Source organism: Ornithodoros turicata, chromosome 7 (assembly GCF_037126465.1).
Source record: "Ornithodoros turicata isolate Travis chromosome 7, ASM3712646v1, whole genome shotgun sequence".
NCBI classification, from domain to species: domain Eukaryota; kingdom Metazoa; phylum Arthropoda; class Arachnida; order Ixodida; family Argasidae; genus Ornithodoros; species Ornithodoros turicata.
In genome coordinates this window covers 44,844,792-44,862,919 of record NC_088207.1, presented here as the reverse complement: position 1 = coordinate 44,862,919, position 18,128 = coordinate 44,844,792, and the positions used below count along the sequence as shown (strand labels likewise).

General features: G+C 44.1%; 2 protein-coding genes across 2 annotated transcripts; one reads left to right on the top strand and one right to left on the bottom strand.

The window, feature by feature from the left end:
* Window positions 1-4,955: 4,955 nt before the first annotated feature.
* On the top strand, window positions 4,956-9,686 carry LOC135401236 (exocyst complex component 1-like). Its single transcript, XM_064633519.1, has 4 exons — window positions 4,956-6,993; window positions 7,740-7,955; window positions 8,044-8,229; window positions 8,904-9,686. Exons 1-4 carry the CDS (start codon window positions 5,176-5,178, stop codon window positions 9,222-9,224), a joined length of 2,541 nt encoding a protein of 846 aa, XP_064489589.1. The 5' UTR covers window positions 4,956-5,175; the 3' UTR covers window positions 9,225-9,686.
* Window positions 9,687-10,591: 905 nt separating this feature from the next.
* On the bottom strand, window positions 10,592-17,834 carry LOC135401240 (ADP-dependent glucokinase-like). The gene is made up of 5 exons (XM_064633523.1): window positions 17,380-17,834; window positions 15,441-15,728; window positions 14,363-14,499; window positions 14,023-14,287; window positions 10,592-13,595 (listed from the first exon to the last, which is right to left on the bottom strand). Exons 1-5 carry the CDS (start codon window positions 17,712-17,714, stop codon window positions 13,199-13,201), a joined length of 1,422 nt encoding a protein of 473 aa, XP_064489593.1. The 5' UTR covers window positions 17,715-17,834; the 3' UTR covers window positions 10,592-13,198.
* Window positions 17,835-18,128: the final 294 nt, after the last annotated feature.

The window sequence follows — 18,128 nt, the reverse complement described above, 5'->3', positions numbered from 1 at the left end:
CCAAGCGAACCTCACTTTTTTTTTTTTTTTTTACAGAAACATGAAGTCATCCACGGACCACGGGCAACCACAGACCCAACCAAAACTATGCACAGTATCGCAAAAGAAATAGTCTTTAAAAATTTGTAAAAATTCGTCTTTAGCCCAGCCTGCTTGATTGTCGCAAAGGAAAGCGCACGGCATTTGCGGGGAGAGGAGGAAGTGTTCCCGTCTCTTGTTTTACCTTTATTCCCTCCCGCTTTGACCTTGATCTTGATGCTGATGACAACCGACTTATCACAAAGAAAACGAAACAACCGTCTTATCACGGAGAAGCCAAAATAAATGAAGGCGGGGGCACTTCCTGGTCTAGACGCAGATTTCGCGGGCGCTTCTTTGCGAAAATCGAGCAGGCGGGGCTAAACCGTAATTTTTACTCTCTTTTTTTTTTCGACTATTTCTGTTGCGTTACTGTGCATAGTATTTGTTGGGTCTGCGGTTATCCGTGGATGACGTCATATATCTGTAAAAAAAAAGTGAGGTTCGCTTAGCAATTTTCAGAGTTCAATTGAAAACAATAAATTTCCCTCAATTAAAAATTGTCCAAAGACTTCCTCAATGGTGGCAAAAGTTTCCAGAAGGCAAATGCCGAAAGTCCGACAATCCTCCGGCGAGTACGTCGCCAGTGATAATTTTTTATCAGAGTTTTTACTGCACATTTAGAAACTCTTTTAGTGCATAGTTGCATGCACATTTCAGGAGTTTTTAGTGCATAATTATCCGCGTTCTGGTTGCGACAGAGCAGGAGTAACAACATATCAAAAGAAGCCTATAACCGAAGTTTCTGTAAACAATAGATGCAGCACTTTCTGACAACGCACCGGCGCTGGGGACCAAAGAAATGAGAGGTAACAAGAAGACTCCTTGCTGGCACCGTTTTCAAAAACGGAGACAGCGTTTCGGATGCCGTGGATCCTGCGATGCCAATCCTGCAGGCGACCTCGCGAGAAGAGCACAAAACCGAATTAAATTTACCGCGAGTCCGCAACCATCCGCAGTGATCGCGCAGCACACATCCAATGACATATCCAACCGGCGCTGATCCAACACATCCAACCACTGATCTCTATTACAATCACTGATCTCTATCTATAAAGGCTGGATGGCGCATGGGAGAGGGGCTCGCGGGGGAGAGGCGTGCATTCGGGCCGCCATGTTGGGAGGCCCTAAAGCGCAGTGTGCGCCCATAGAAAACAATGGGAGGCAACGGAGATTCTGAGTATTTATAGCGCTGCAGGCGTTGATCGTTGCTTGTCATCACACAATTTTGTAAGGTGCCAGTATACTGATGTATCCTAACAGTGTTTCACAGGTGTCCTGCCGTTCGATTCTTAATTACGTTATGTTTTGCATTCCGAAACTAGACCGTCACAGCAGTGCAGCGCTGGGGATTGCACTACAGTACGTTTCCCAACCAATATTTGAACAAGAAACGATGTGAGGTTAACAACCACCATGTATGTAATATCCCGTGCTGCGTTCTGGACAAAAATTGTTCCATAAAGAACGGTCCGGGAAAGGATATACTCGCATGGCAGAAAGAGATCATTCTGTAGAATCACAGCCGTTGTTTTAGCCGAGTATCGGTTTCGTATGATTTATATCAAGCACCGCCGCAGAAAGTGTCTTCTAGTGAACGACTGCGGTGCTTTGCCTCACAAATATGGACACACCGAAGCAGCCCAAATACGTTGTGAGCGTGATTTAATTGCTTCACGCAATTAGAACACGCTCGTTAGGACAGTTAATCAGGTAGTGATGTAAGCTTCATCAATTAAGTTACTTAAAAGTGGTAACACCTCCTTGAGACAGAAGATTTACCTCTTTTTGAAGTACAGCCCTTCTATGTTTGTTTGTTTCTTCCTTCATTTGTTCTGATTATTTGCAGGCGCGGTTGTGCCAAACTGAATGTCCTTCTCCAGCACTCACATGCTTTTGCTGAATACAACTGCAGCGTGAGCAAAGCTGCTTAGGAACGGGGGCCTGCTCTCCAGTGCTGACTTTGTCATGCTTGTTATGTGGAGCACGTTCGAAAAAATGCAGCTGCACATCTGAAACTCCAATGAGTATCATCGTCATCTAAAAGAGAGCGTCGTAGCACCGTTGTGAGACCAGACACGCTTTCTGAATATCTTCTATGGCACCTTCCGCAGTTTGCACAATTTTGTTCAGCATCGAAGTCTCTCATAGGAACCACTTTGCATTAACTGTGACTCCCATCTTACATTTTGATGTGCAAGGGCCTTCTTGCACTACACACATGTGGTCTGCAACAGGATAATTGCAACAGGACGATTTGGAGCTTGAAACAGTTGTGATTTTGTCATCTTGGCCCTCGTGTACCCCCGTCTGTGAAACGTAAACAAAAAAAATCTAACACGATATGCTTTTGTAAAGAAGGTCACTGATGGTGAGTAAAGAGAATATACAAGTTCAAGTTTATTCAACATTTTATATCAAGTTTATACAACATCAAGTTTATTCAAGTTATTTCTTGCACTTATGCATTTCAGGATACAATGAACGTGCAGGGAGGTCACAAAAGACTACATTTATTGTTTTATGACCTTGCTACAATGACAATATATATTTTAGGAATGACAATGGACAGGTACTCTCTCTAAATTTGTAGCACTCAATTTTAGGTTAGAATGCGCAATGAATAGCAACTTCCCTCCTGGTATTTTCTTATATATGATGAATTTTGAATTTAATGTGATCAAATATGTGTTAATATAATAATATATATAAGAATATAATATGTGATAAATGAATGTGATCAACAGTAGATGTAAACAACACCAGCAGCCAGAGAAGTACATTCTCAAGAAATAATTTTCTTCTTATAGCATATATGTGCATGCCTATTAACTGAAACAATTATCACGGTTCTCACGGTTTTAATTTCTGAGAGTGTACTGTAGAGGCTGCTTAGATCTACAACAGTTCATACAAGTGTCGCGTCTAAATTTGATCGCGTTGGAGTTTGTTCTTTCTGGAAAGGCTGCCCTGATAGCTGTGCTCCACACAACACAGGCGGGAAAACTTAGTTTTCCACAGCCGGAAGGGGAGCTTGTCCCTTGTCCACGTCTCCCACAGCCGAGGGAAGAACAAAGTCCTCACACAAGGCGGGAAGAGGGACGATGGAACGGAGTAAGCAACAACCAAGACAGTTTCCAGAAGACGAACTGCCTACAGTGGACCAGGCTGCCGCTTAAATAGGCCCAGAGCATGGACCCGAGCGCTGGTACCACTGTGGCTCAACTTTATTTTAACACAAATACATACAAAACAACGAGGGGCGAGGGTGTCGCCCTCGCAGATGTGCTACAGTTACACGAAGCCATTAACGAAGGGAAGAAAGAGGAGCGCAAGAAAACAGAACAAAGAGAGCGTGAAGGATTACATTATAACATATATGCTTACTGTTGATAAATTAGTTAATACTATACGAATATTTAGGCTCTAGAAGACGAAAACTGTTGAAAAAGACCAAACAAGCATATATAAACGTACAAAATATCGCGACACAAGGCATTATATACTGTGAATGCCTTTAAAAATCCCATGTGACACATATGCCTGTACTTTCTGGAGGTGCTGTGGTAGTCAAAGTTTGTGGGCATTACGCAGGTTCTGCACCCATTTCTTGAGTATGTCGAGGCAGCTGTGAAGTAACCTGCATTGATGATGATTATTCCAATTTTTATGGTGCATCGACAACAAAGGAAATAATACATCAGAACATTGGTTTGGGTGCAACCAGTTAAAAATGAATATGTTGTTTAATAAATGCATTGGACAAATGTTAAAACATCAGTTTAAAACATGGTTTACAATCCCTGTATCTTCTAAAAAAAAATTATAATCTCTAATTATTATATTGCTGGGTGAAGGAGCCTAAAGTGTAAGGTGTGTTTCTGATGTGAACATGTAAGAAAATATGCAAAACTGAGAGAGGCTAACCACAGTGCGTGCACTGAGGTTGTTCCTTCCTGTGAAGTAGAAACCAGCGGATGAGGAACGTGATATTTACCTGTACACCCAGCCGTTTCACACTACGCAGATTATTCACTGGGTAGCCCTCATGACGAAACCTGTATTGAGAGACCACTTTTGCCTTAAAAACTGCTTCAAATAGCACGAAACGCTACAAATTATTACTATCGTAACAAGATGACGATACAGCTCAGACAAAGGCGTTATTCAAGTCGCGCCACACCACCGTTACGTAGGATTCTTTGTCACAAATCAAACCAATGCACAAAACAATACCAATACATGAAAAAGGGTGACAATCGTGGTCTCATTATGACGTAATACCGAACTTGTGCGCGAAGGTAATTCAAAGAAATGAATGTGGCACTTGCTTCCGCAGAGAACACCGTGTACCATGCTAGCAATGCATGCAAAAAAGCGTTCGAGTGCTCGCACATATATTGATGACAACACTACCTGTGTAGTGTAACGTGTTCTTTCAAGCATATTATGCACTCAAACTGTATTTGCCGCCGGGTAAAATGCAAGTGTGCTCGATTGAACGTCGAAAGAGCGATCAAGCAACCTGCATCCAGTGCTCGTTTTGGGCAAAAAAAACACTTCATAATGGTCAACTAAATATACAGAATGGACGCCTATTTATTCCTTGATGAAGAGTGACTCACCTGTATAAATTTAGGCCCTGTATCCTTGCCAGTACGGTTGGTACGACCGTAATTGCAAGAAGTTGCTATGATCACTGCGGCGACTGTTGTGGGCACCGTAAGATGGCGGCCGGTTTCTTCACGCTCGCGCTCCCTATCCGCGATCCAGCCTTTTACAATCGAGATCAGTGATTACAATCGAGATCAGTGCATCCAACAAGCACAGTACGGCCAATGGTGTTGTTCGTCTGTGTCGTATACGTATGTCACGTGCAATAAGCAATACGCGGCTTACTGGTTTGTAGAACAAGATAAATCGAATAAAAATTTTATTTCATTGATGGTAGAAGGGGATATTCCCCGTGCAGCGTGTACGGGGTGAGGCTTTGGCTGACTCAGTCAGAACGATTTTTGAACATGGCGACGTACGAATGTCAGGAAACGCCTACAGAAGTCCCATCACCTATTACTTCCTAAACTTTCTCAAGCTGCCATGGCCGCCACTCGGCATTCACTTCAAAGTGAACTCTTCCGCCCAAACGACGAACGCCTCGTCGATTTCGTGAGTGTTGTGAAAGCTACTAAGAAGAAAAAAATAAGTTTCCTGTGCGCCGTGGTGAGTACGGACAAGCCGGTTCGGGTGACAATCTGGCAAGTAAAGAACACTGACAAGGATGCGTACAAGAAGAAAAATAGCTGGGGCCTTCGTGACCTCAAGCTCGTCGATGGCAAGAGCGAAGCCGACACAGCTGAGTTCGACTTACATTTCGACAAAGTGTACAAGTGGCAAGCCGTGAGCATCCCCGAACGCAATGCCTTCCTCAAGTGCCTGTGGAGGCTGTGTACGCACTACGTGCTGCAACAGCGACCTCGCTTCGAAAATTTTCCCAAGGGCCTCCTGGAGGAAGACGACGCGAAATTGGCAACGCCAGAGAAAGGCATCGCTGATGAAGTCGACGACTACCAAGCCTTGACCCAACGCGAGGAAGTAGACCTCGAAAATCTGATGGCCAAATACGAGTTTGCTATTAACAACGCCGAAGCATTCACGGAACAGTTGGCTCGCGAACTTTCGAGCTTAGATGCGTCGAACGTTCACACTATCATGGAGTCGGAACGGCGCGTTCAGGGTCTAATGGAAATGACACAGGCGGCATTAGATGAACTGTCGCGACTAGAACGTCGGTTAGACGCATACGATGACCTTTTACGAACAGTCCGTGACAGTGTGCTGCGCATGGAAGAGAAAGATGCAGTGATACACATACAGCACAACAATAACATGCAGTTATTACGTGAACTCGAAAGTGTTGTGAACCAGTTGGACCTGAGCCACCAGCACCAGATGGCGTTACTTAATGGTGAATTACGAAGTCACGACGGCATCCAGGCATGTACCGCAGCTGCTAAGGCGCTTGAGGATGCGATGAATGCGCAGATTCACCCTGGTCTTGCAAGGATGTCAGCTGTGCAGGAACAGTTTAAGCTGTTCGATAAACTTAAAGACAAGTTTAGTACGACGCTATCCCACCAGCTAAATAAATCGTTTCTTCGTCTCGGTTATGACACGCTGAAAACCCAGAACGAAATCACCCTCACAAAGCACACAGGAAGCCATAATGAACTCAGGCCGTACACAGAACTCATGCAGTGGCTTAAACGGGCAGATCTGTCGCGCTACCAGGTTCTGCATCAGGTTTACATAAATGCCACAAGTAAGCTGTACGAGAAAGAGATTCGCAACTTCTTTGAGCAGGCACGCGAGAAGCTCTCGGGAAAGACGTCGACCTTGGAGCGTAGGGGTACCTGGACAGGGGGCTCAATGCAAGATTTATCTCTTGCGGAGTCTGCAGAAAATAGGGAACGTTTCGATGCGATCTTGGAACGTATTCTGAGCATGCTCGAACCAGTTTGCCTCGCCGAACAGCAGTTCTGCGTTACGTTCTTTGGCCTTTCGTCTAAAATTCATCCGTCGGTTAGCACGCATTCTTCGGCTGCCTTAGACGCGTCTGCCAGCTTGCCATCACGCGCATCGTCCGATGAGACGCTGACAACGGTGCAGAAGAAAGAGAAATTGCTCAACGAAGAAGTACGCAAAACAATGGCGTTATTGTTTCCCTCCTTGGAGAACGAGCTGAGAAATTTCTTGGAGACATACGACAAGCTGGATGGAGCCTATTCAATGCACCTCCTCGTACGTCTAAACCAGCATGTGATGTCAGCGCAAGATACAGGGTCTTTTCTCAGCATGACATTTGGATCCATGGTTATTCAGGCCAAGCGGAACTTTGACAGATACATGAGTGAAAAGGTATACCTGCCCACATTTAATTGTAGCCATCCGCTGTACATAATACAAAGGTAATGATTGTCTGTTTCTCTGGGTACACAGTTTTGTAAATGACAGGTAGGCGTGGAGCAAAATGTTCCAATGAGCTGTGAGTCGTATTCCAACTGCCACAACAAAAAAACAATGTCAGATTTGCCATGATGTGGAAAAGCAGGATCCATCTACAACACAGGTGACTCATTGGAAGGTGATTATTGGAGCTCTGACCTAGGGGAACCAGATATGACTAGTATATCAATTTTCATTAACTCAGCTGGTATGGCATCCTATTGCACGAAGGGAAAAAGCACTAGCCCATGACCCAATATCTGTCATAACACTCCCCAATTACTCATCTCAAAAATAGGCAAAACCACCATATTTTGTTATGTTAGACTCGACAAAATTTCAGTGGATCACACCAATGTGATGTCTGAATGACATATAACGTACACCGCATTCTTATTTAGAAAATGTTATTGCATCACCTTCCATGTATGCACAGAAGCGATAACAAACATGGACATTGGATGACTAAAATAAATTCGCATTTTTGCACGACTGCTCACTACATTTGGCAAGGTCGACTGTGTGCATGACAATCATCACGTGGTCATCATCCCCACTTTGTTGTCTGTGATGGTACACTGTAGTTCCCCAAAGTATGGTACTTGTTCTTTGCTGGTCAAACACAAATGGAACTTAGAACAATACCATCTTCCTGCCAGGTACACAGTATAGAAGAAGCTAAAGCACCTAAAAAGTCAAAATGCGGCATCTTGGCCTTCATCACGCAATTTGAAGAGTTTGCGCAACAAGCCGAAGCTGTCTTCCGAGGCTCTGATCGTCGAGCAGACCTGGACAAATGGTACACTCGACTGGTCCGGTCTATGTTCGACGCCATTACCAAAGTTTCGGGAGAGCACGCTAGGACACCCCAAGAGGTAGCCCTATTTTATATGCGCATTAATTCTCTATTTCTGTTGCCACTTTCGAGCCGTTTCGTGTGCAAACACTTTATTCTTCTATTAGGTGGTACGCATGGAGAATTTTCATCACTTGTTTACGCTGCTGTACCAGCTGAAGATTCCGTGCCTTGAACCGGAGCGCAAAGAAGCCAAACAGCGATACTCCGAAGCCCTACAGGCTTATGTGACGCATTACTTTGGACGACCGTTAGACAAGCTTAATCAGTTCTTTGAAGGAGTCCAGAACAAGGTACCCTGCCCTTCCCTTGTGTTTCAAACTGAATTATTCGGAGTATACCGCCAGCCAACTCTGTTTAGTGCAAACCGGTGAAAGCTCTACAGCAGGTACTGGAGTATTTTAAAAAGAAAAAAAAAATCCTGAATTAAAAGGTTTCCCCGAGATGCTTACCACCAAGGTGTGTTTGCTGGCTCGCATGGTTGTCTTAAACGAGCAACGAGGTGACATTTAACGTCGCTCACTATCCTGCCTCATCTGTCAAGCTGTCCACCAGGAGTCACCATGCAAAATGTTTTCGCTCTGCGGTGCGTAATAGCTGTTCAATCGAATTTACAAAAAACTGTCTGAGAAAGCAGTCACGTCACGAGCTGTACGCCGCTCATGACGTGAGGGGAGTAGCATGCGTCATGACGTCCTCTCGTTCTGCGGTGTGCTCTTCTCACGAGGAGAAGAATTTTTCAAAGGTCTGCGGAACGGAGCCCTCGCTCATCGTTCTTCCACGGGAACTCAGTTTATCCGTCGGAGAACACCCTGCACAAAAAAAAAAAAAAAATTTTGGTGGTCACCTCAGTGCTTCTTTAATGCCCCTGCAGTGTTTCTGAGACTACTGTCACTTTCATCAAATATTTTTCTCGTCCTGTTGAGTTCGTTATAACGAGGCTTCACTGTATTTGTGCATCCTTCAGGTTGCACAGGGTGTGAAAGAAGATGAAGTCGGCTACCAGTTGGCCTTCAGCAAGCAGGAGCTACGAAAGGTTATAAAGGAGTATCCAGGAAAAGAGGTGAAGAAAGGTCTAGAGAGCCTGTACCGCAAAGTGGAGAAGCACCTTTGCGAAGAAGAAAACCTCCTGCAGGTCGTCTGGCACTCTATGCAGGATGAGTTCATCCGCCAGTACAAATACATAGAGAGCCTTGTGCAACGCTGCTACCCTGGCTCCATGATTATGTTAGAATTTTCTATCAATGACATTCTTGCTTTCTTCTCTGACATTGCTCGGTCACACTGAGTGCGACAGAACACAGTACTGTCATCTTCGGCTGTGTTCTTTGCGCCCCTGGTTAACCATGCCCACAGGAAGCGTCACAGTTACTTGCTGTAGATTTCCTGGACTTTTGCCCCAGAGTGCACTGGGATATTCTTGTTATACCTGTTTCGTTTCAATGTACGCCATTTTCTGCAGCTCTTCATCAAAGACAAGGTTGTTATTAAAAGGTCACGTGTGTTGTCTGGCAGCTCAAGCAAAGAACGTGGAAAATGTGCAATTTATACGAGTAATTATGCGTAAGTCGATATCATACTGAGTAAGTAGTGTGCAACAGATACAATTTACGAAAATTTTATATTGTTTTGCCACAGCTATAGGATCAAATTTTTTAGTGGCAGGGTACTTTATGTATAGCAGCCTGCTCGTGTTCTACATAATCTGTACCAGCAACAATGAGTAATAAAATTATTTCAATGAAAAGTGGATGACACACATGGACTTGCCACCAGGTTATACTTAGAAACGGTATTGGGAATGCCTCTCTCTGCCCCAAAGAACCGCTTATCTGATGCAATCGAGGAGCATGTCATAAAGCTTATTCGGTTCTAGTGAAAACAAGCTACTGACAGGTTTTCTTGACAAAGCACACTTCAACGAAAGTGTTAGGCCTCCAAGAACACAAACCAGCTACAGTATAGAACTCTCCTCTCACGCACACACACACTACCAACCTTTCCGAACCACACTCTCCGGTTCTCCTAACCAGCTGGACTCTCGCCCCCTCTCTCTCAAAATTGCTTGGTCCCAGACCAAATCCAGCCCACCAATGCTGCACCCTCAAAGCTCTTTTGACATTTTTGGACACTAAAGCACTTCGTACCTTATTGTAAGGGAATTCATTCTTTCATTCCCCACATCACAATCAGCAATGGGGTAGAGTATCGCCCTGGCGATGAAACTCCCCATTCATCACCTTAAAAATAAAGTTGTTGTCGAACTCTTTTCCCCACACAATGATCTTAGTCATCCACACCTTGTGGAACAAATTGGGAAGAGCAACGTAACATTGTGCACGCTAATGCATTAAGAAGTCACTTCGCCTGCATTGTCTTGCATGTTTCACAGTGCTGTAAACGTGATCATTTACGTAAACGTAAATCATTTAAGCTCTGGCAGGCTACGTGAAACGGATGCTCACAGCCCATGCCCAGGATAGGTGCTTCATTGTGCCACTTGGCCTGTGGTTTGCCCTTTACTTAATAGATTCTGAAGTAACACATCTTCACTGTTTGTGCTTCAGACTGGTCCTGTCATGTGGAGTCCATCCTCCCACAGTATGCTGCATGTCTAAGTTAAAAGTTAGCTCATGTTCAACACAAACAACAGTATGCACTTTCTAGATGTTTATTATGCCTGAATTTAAGAGCCTTGCTCTTCTAATACACACTTTTCAAAAGCGAATAATGCACATTTCATAATCTGGAGGATTTCTATGCTGGATTAGTGGCTTGCACAGAGTTTTCAAGCTCTCTATGCTGACTGTTGTAAAAGAATGTTTGCCAGATTATAACAGTATAAAAATATTGGTCTCACTGGTATCAAAATGACACACACAGACTACACTTTGATGTCTACAAAAAAAAAGAAAAAAATCAGCCCTGTCTGATGTTGCAGGCATGCAACATTCACAAGACTTCTTGGACGATGCACTTCAGATATTGTAACTGCTGTGCTGCTCAACTGTCTGGGCAGCACAAAAGCAGTGCGTCAAAAACTGGTCATAGTGCTGAGGGCAAGGATGGTAAACATGCCATTCAGAGTATTGCGTTGTCCATCCTGCTTCTGCTGCCCTTAACACCAGTATTTTTCATGACTTAAAACGTACACACACAACTTGTTGCTGCAACAGAAAAACTGGTCCTAAACAGGAAATGAAGCCAAAGGCAAACTGCTTCGTTCTGAAAATGATCCAAACACCTACGTCAAGTTTAACATGACCTTGGCAGATGTGCAAGGGATTGCAGACAAATGCAGGGACATCGTAAACACTGAGAAGACTAAGCTATGAGTTCGAGAAAATTCTAAGCCTGTAAAAGACAGACAACACGAATACAAGTAAGGAAACTGTACCCACTTCTTTCCACATGTATGTGGAGAGCTTCCTTTAAATCTTGGTAGAATGAAAATGACTTCACATATTCACACACAGTTTCACTTTTAGCATTTTGGGTGTTCCCCATTCACCATGTATTCACACGGGCGACATTCCAAAGAATACTCCAGCAGAAGATGCGAAAGACCCTGTAGCCATCTGCTACCACGTAGGTGCAAGTGCTCAACGTCATTTCTTTCTGTGCACTGCTAACCATGGGGAATATCCTGCAACAGGGCCATAAGACGTTCTGTAGCAGACGCCAGGAAAAGACGGTGTCGTCTGCTAGGTACGCCGTACGCCACTCAATATCCAGGCACGGTGCGAATGCCCAACATAACATGCGGTGGAACTTCTACCCCATGAGCAGTTTTTTTTTTTCTTCCACTAGAATATTCTGCGGGGACGTTGCTCGTATGAATGCACGGTCACACTTCTGTTATATCGTTCTTCTAAATCAATCACATTAGTCTTCTTTGATTGCATGCATACCTCAAGCAGTAAATGCCTCCTGTCAAAGTACAGAAAAACTTTTTCCCTCTAATGCATCTGGAGGTCAGGAAACAAGAGTTTGAATGTCCTTTAAAAATGGAAAATGACTAGGCGCACATGTTGAAAACATGCACGTACCATCGACAATTGCGCCTCACCATGGGCAACATGTGTTGGTTATCTGTGAGTACAAGAGTGCAAACTGTGCTATCTCTGTATACTTTGGCCGATTGGATTACAGTACATATATATATATATATATCTGCAGTATCCCAGACTACCCCCAAGCACATAAAAATGAATGCAAGGTGGAGGAGCAGAGATGGGGGAGGAGTATAATTCAGAACTTAGTTATTATAGTCATTTTCAAACAATCACATCTTGGAGACTTATCTTTTGACAAATTTAAGCATAAGGTAAGTATCAAGGCATGCACAACTTGTAAGGTTAACTCTCTGTTACTTGTGTTCACCATAATTTTTAATTGATAAAGTTTTGACTGGCAAGAATAACCCTATCGCAATAGCCCAGGCATGAAATCCAAAGTGTTAAGACCAACTTAATATTTTTTTCCTTGGAAAATTGCATGCGAAATGTAGAGCAAGAAATAGCAAGTGCAAGAAACGGAGCACTACTCCAAAGAGTACTAACTATAAACAGCTCAACATTTATTGTTTGGTAAGGATCTAATGTGGTCTGCTTCTCAGTGCACTGTAAGAATGAACTGTGCTAGCATGCAAAACCTCCATGCACCATACATATTACACACACACAAATTAGAAAACAGACCTGACCTCAACTGGCACTGTCATGCATGTTTCCTACTTTTAATTGTACGTTCTGACTGTGGTCTAAATGGAATGCCCAAAGCAATGCTACCACAACAACAACAATGCCACTCTACCATTAAAAAACACGAAAAGAAAGTCATTCAGTTAAGACTCTTCTGAGTACAATGTGTTTGAATGGCCAGCAATATGACAATGGAAAACAGAGAGGACTTAAACAATTTTTCAGGCCCTCATTTCCCCTGAACAGCACGGAAACAATCAAAAGCCTCTAGAAATTTTTGCTCAGTTTCAAAGAACTTCGATTTTTTTAATACTACGACCCATATACCCCATACGACCCATATACCCCATACAACCCATATACCCCATACGGCCCAGTTGATGTGTTATTTATATGGATATGTTATTTATATTATTTATAAGGTGTCGTGTGTGCTAAAAGAAGATAAGCCCAGTTAGAGCAGGAATGCCTACGTAACAGTAAAAGTAGTATGGTGCAGAGCTCCCCAGTGAGTCACCCATGATGATACAAACAAACAAAAACCTATAATCTGCCATAATTAAACTTGCAAAACCAGTCCAGCTGCAGAAACATTGTCCCCACCACCTCCAGTGTGGAGCACCTTTGTGCATACCAGTACAGGAGCCACACAGATCTCATACAACTCTTCCTGCCAACATGCTACAGGGTGTGCGTTGTCAAATGGAATGCGCTTGGCACCTGAACCTCTACTTGTGGTGAAGGAATCATCCATGATGACACGAGCATGCTTTGTGTCTATCTCGTGCGAACCGCAAGTATGGCGGTGAGCAGTTAGCGCTGCCTTGGCGGCCGAAGCCATGGAGTTTTTCCAGGGAGAGTTGTGGGCCACTAAAATGGCCTGAAACGCCAGCGTGTGAACGTGCAGTCGTTCCAGGGACCGTCTCCCATTTGTGCCATCGGTTTTCTGCAACAGACTAACATAAAAAAAAACAAAAAACGATTGAGTGACTGACTGCAATTCTGAACTCGCAAAACAAAAAATGTGGCTTGTCATTACTCAGCACAATTTTTATACGACCCATATACCCCGTACGACCCATATACCCCATACAACCCATATACCCCATACGACCCAGTTGATGTGTTATTTAAAGGTGTCGTGTGTGCTAAAAGAAGATAAGCCCAGTTAGAATAGGAATGCCTACGTAACAGTAAAAGTAGTATGGTGCAGAGCTCCACAGTGAGTCACCCATGATAATGGGCACAATTTTGTTTCTGAGGATTACGAAGATTTAAATTCGGCGATTTTAACCTAAACGGGCTCGAACGGAGCAGCACATAAGAAGGACCATGTGAGTTGTAGGCTGAGTAGACTGAATCTTTTGTAACGAGCGACCTCACCTGTAGACGTCTCTCATTGTGTCCAAGACGGTGGCCACGCGTGGGTAAGAGTCCGACACGTAAGATACATTCCCGTACTTCAGGATGTTGTACAGGTTGGGAAGCTCCTGTTCATTCATCCCCAGCGAATTGGAATATGGAAGGATGTGCTCAACCAGCTCATGAAGCAAGCTCGTGTCTGTATATGAGGCCATTTCAAAATGTACAGGCACAGATGTGGATTTCATAACTTCCTGCACCTCCCGTATGCGAGCCTCTCGCTGCCCTGCAAGATCGTTGCGAGAAATAACAAATTAGAGAAAGGAAAGAACTAACGAATTATGGCACATTCTTGGCTCACCCTCTTGAAAAGGAAAATTGTCCATCATTTGGAGGCCTCCCACCACCAACAGATCGGCTTCAAATTTCTCAAGTTCAGGTCCAAAGCTGTCAACCGAGGATAGTGTTGGATTTTTGTGGTCGTTATGAATGATAAAGCTGGAAAGGTGAATTCAGAAGATTAGCATGCAGCGGTCATTGCAAAAGTGTACACATACTCCACTGTGGTCTGTGTTTATGTTGCTGCGAAGCACCGCTAAGCTCCAACAGTGATAATGTAACTATGTTAGTAAATGTGTTACGCTGCTAACACACAAAATGTACCTCAGAAGTTACTGGTCAGATACCTAGGAGGTTACCAAGTTGGATGTTGTTAAGTAGCCTGTTTTATTCAAGAATGTTAGCCCTCATGTGCCATCATGGTGAGGCACACCGGTGAGACACACATAAGTACTCCCACAGTCCCTAGGTAGCTTAACACCACGTTAAGTCGTAAAATCTGGAGAACTGATTGGCCTAGCTTCGCGTGAGCAATTCTGAATGTAATATCTGGACTATCATTGCATAACTAATAGCAGAGATGGGTCTTCAATAAACAAAATTTGCATTTGCAATTGTACTTTACTGTTTCAACTGCTACAGCTGTGGTTCATAAAAAGGTCATGTAGTGCTCCCCCATGGCCATATGAAAATATGCAACACGTGGTCACGGGTACAACGCTGGTCAACAAAGGGTCACATGGTACAACTCTGTCACGTGATCTACCCTACTCGGGAGTAGGTTTAGGAACACACCGATTGCCATACATTAGATTTATGCTAGCAATAACAATATCAAAACATTACAAAAAGTTTTTCAAAAATGGGGAGACAAGGTTATTTTTAAGTTGAAATCTAAGCGAGTCTGTGAGGGACGCTAGGTTCCGCATCGGCTTTTGATCAGCAACCATGTCTGCTTTCTGGCCAAACATGTTTGAATACACTTTTTCGTGGCACATGCATCGCTTGTGGTGTATTTACTTTTTTTCCCATAGGGCACAAAAAAATGTGAACTAAAATTTATGTTGAGAGAATCTTTGAAGAAAGCACACAAAACAAACCGGTTGGCACGTGGTGATACATAAGGCCCCCATTCTTGGCCAGCAGGGTACTCGAGTAGCATGTGAACCTCATCTCGTGAAGTGATGGGCCCAGTTACCGAGACACCTGGAGGCAGCTGACTCCTCAATTTGTCCGACATGTGAGCTCCGAGCAGCACTTCACAGCCTTCCAGGGCGAAGCGACGGGCCATCAATGGGGCATTGCCTCCAATGAAGTACTCTGCACTCTCTGCTGATGCAGCAACTCTTGTTAGGTCATCAAACAGCGTGGCATTGGAGACAAAACGCCTGAAAGGGAAGTGCTTTCTGAGGCAAACGCTGGTGTGCTTAGGGTTGCCATCAGGCCGGTTATTTGCTCGCTCTGCCGGTTGCCGGTAGGAAGGTGATACCGGCAGCCTTTTGCCGGTATTTGTGGCTCAACACCTTTCATATGGGCTTTTACGGGGTTTTCCTTTCAGCATTCCACTACAGCTTGAATAAATCTGGAGCACAGACCCAACTCCATAGTCATCGGTCGTTTTCTTAGTTATTCATTATTATCATCATTGTTGTCTTGAGCGAGTACGCTCGTTCTTTCTTTCTCTCTGTATACTCTCCACCCCTCACCCACTTTCCCTTTCCAACATTTTCTCCTTTCCCTCTATTTCACCTCCTCTCCCTCAGCTGGTATTTTTCACTACGAAAGGTGGCAACCCTAGGTGTGCTCATAATGACTATTTCAGTTTCAGGTCTTAACAGTCACGAGAACAATGCATGTACAAGTACAATGGCAGTGCTTCTGAGAATTTAATTGCAGGTTTCTCTGATAGATGGTAGACAAATGACAGATAAAATGGCACAGGCACAAGCAGGGCCAGCATCTACGTTTTGCCCCTCGTCCCCCACTCCTTCCTGCTGTCCTCTCTCCATCTGTCCATGTCTCTACGCCACTTATAGCCACAGTTGCTTCGCGGTGCTAACACGGAACAAAAAAAAATCTACGTTTCGCCTGCTGGGGATAAGCAAGAAATTTGTACCCCCCCCCTTTATTATTGATTTTCTTGCTCTCTTCTGTCATCCTAAAGCTGCTGCTTCCTGCCCGTAAGGTGTCCTTCTGGCTCCCCTAAGTGGGCTCATGCCCCCGTCCCCCCGTAGATGCCGGCACTGGGCAGAAGCCTTCAAGTAGATAAACTTCGTAACAACAAAAACCCAAGCTTGGGCGAAGAAAGGATGGACAACAGACCAGACACCGTGTTGTCCATCCTTTCATTTGCCCATGCTCAGGCTTTTTCATTGCGACGTCAAATGCCTTTTTCTTTTCTTTTCTTTCCGCCACATGGAAGACACCGCCATATTGTCCAAAACTATTTCACGTTGCTTCCAGAACGACTGATCTACCCCTACTAGCTTTCCGTGCAGAATGGTCGTGTGGCACGCCTGGTCTGGATAGAGCCCTTATCTTGAAGGCACCAGAAATGTTTTTGCAGGCCTTGATATGGATGTGTTTTCTTTAACGCAAGCATTACCCATGAAGTGCAGCCTCAGTGTAAGATCTATTCCCCCTTCGTCTAATGAGGATATTGCTGTATTACGTGCTGTGATATAGCGTAAGTAAATAACAATCCACTCAAGCTACATCAATAAATCGAAACGCCGTTCTATCCAATGGTGAGCCAATCAAAAATGATATGTAACTGCGCTGCATACACGTACGTGGAGAGCCACAAATGTTCGCTCCACAGAGCGTATATAAATACGCGGAGGCTCATGCATTCGACGTGTCACTTTCACAACAGAGTTACGTCACGGATCCAACCCCCTGTTTGCACCATTCTGCGACACGTACTGTTGGCCGTCTGACGTTATCCGCCTTCACACATTCGATAAGCCAGAGATAAACGCGTTGCCCCTTTTCTTCTCAACTTCGTAACGACAAAATTTTAATATTTCGATAACTTACTCTGCTGCAGCTCCATGTCTGAAGTAGTAGGCGAATACGCTCATGAGATCATCTTCATTTTGGACCACATCAACATGACGAGGTTCACTAGTAGGTTCTCGACCAGCAAGGACGTCCGAACTTTGAACAATTAAGTCTTGACATGATCCGAACCCAATTGCAATGCGAGTCTTTGGATCCACCGACGCCTTTCTTTCAGCCTTCAGTAAGCCATCAAGGATTTGTTGAAGTCGTTCGTGGAGCACTTCGTCCGAATCTTGCTTGTAGTAGTAAGCGTAAAATATTACAAGAGCAGATACAAGGGTACTAATAGACACTGTCCACTTAGACGTCATTGCCAGACAAATTTACACATGAGGACAGATTAGGAAAATATTAAAGCGGTAGCACAGCGCGCCTTGATGGCAACACCTAAACACAGCGACGAGGAGAAATTAAACAATAAAACAGACAATGAATTGGCTCATGGGATTGGCTGGTCTATTCACCGTAGATAGGCAAAGCCAGAGCCATAGGCGGTCGTAGCTGTAGCTGGCCGCGGCCGCCTCGATAAGACGTATGCGTATTTATTTATTTACTATTATTAATGTGTATGTCCCTCCCAGGGATTTCTCCTCATCACCCCTGAAATTTCTTAGATTGCCAACTTAGTGTTGTACAGTTGTAGTTCGTATTGAAACTTGACACAACCGTTCCAAACCTCAAATATCGGGACTAATTTTATTCAGTCTCTACACACAGCGCTCAGG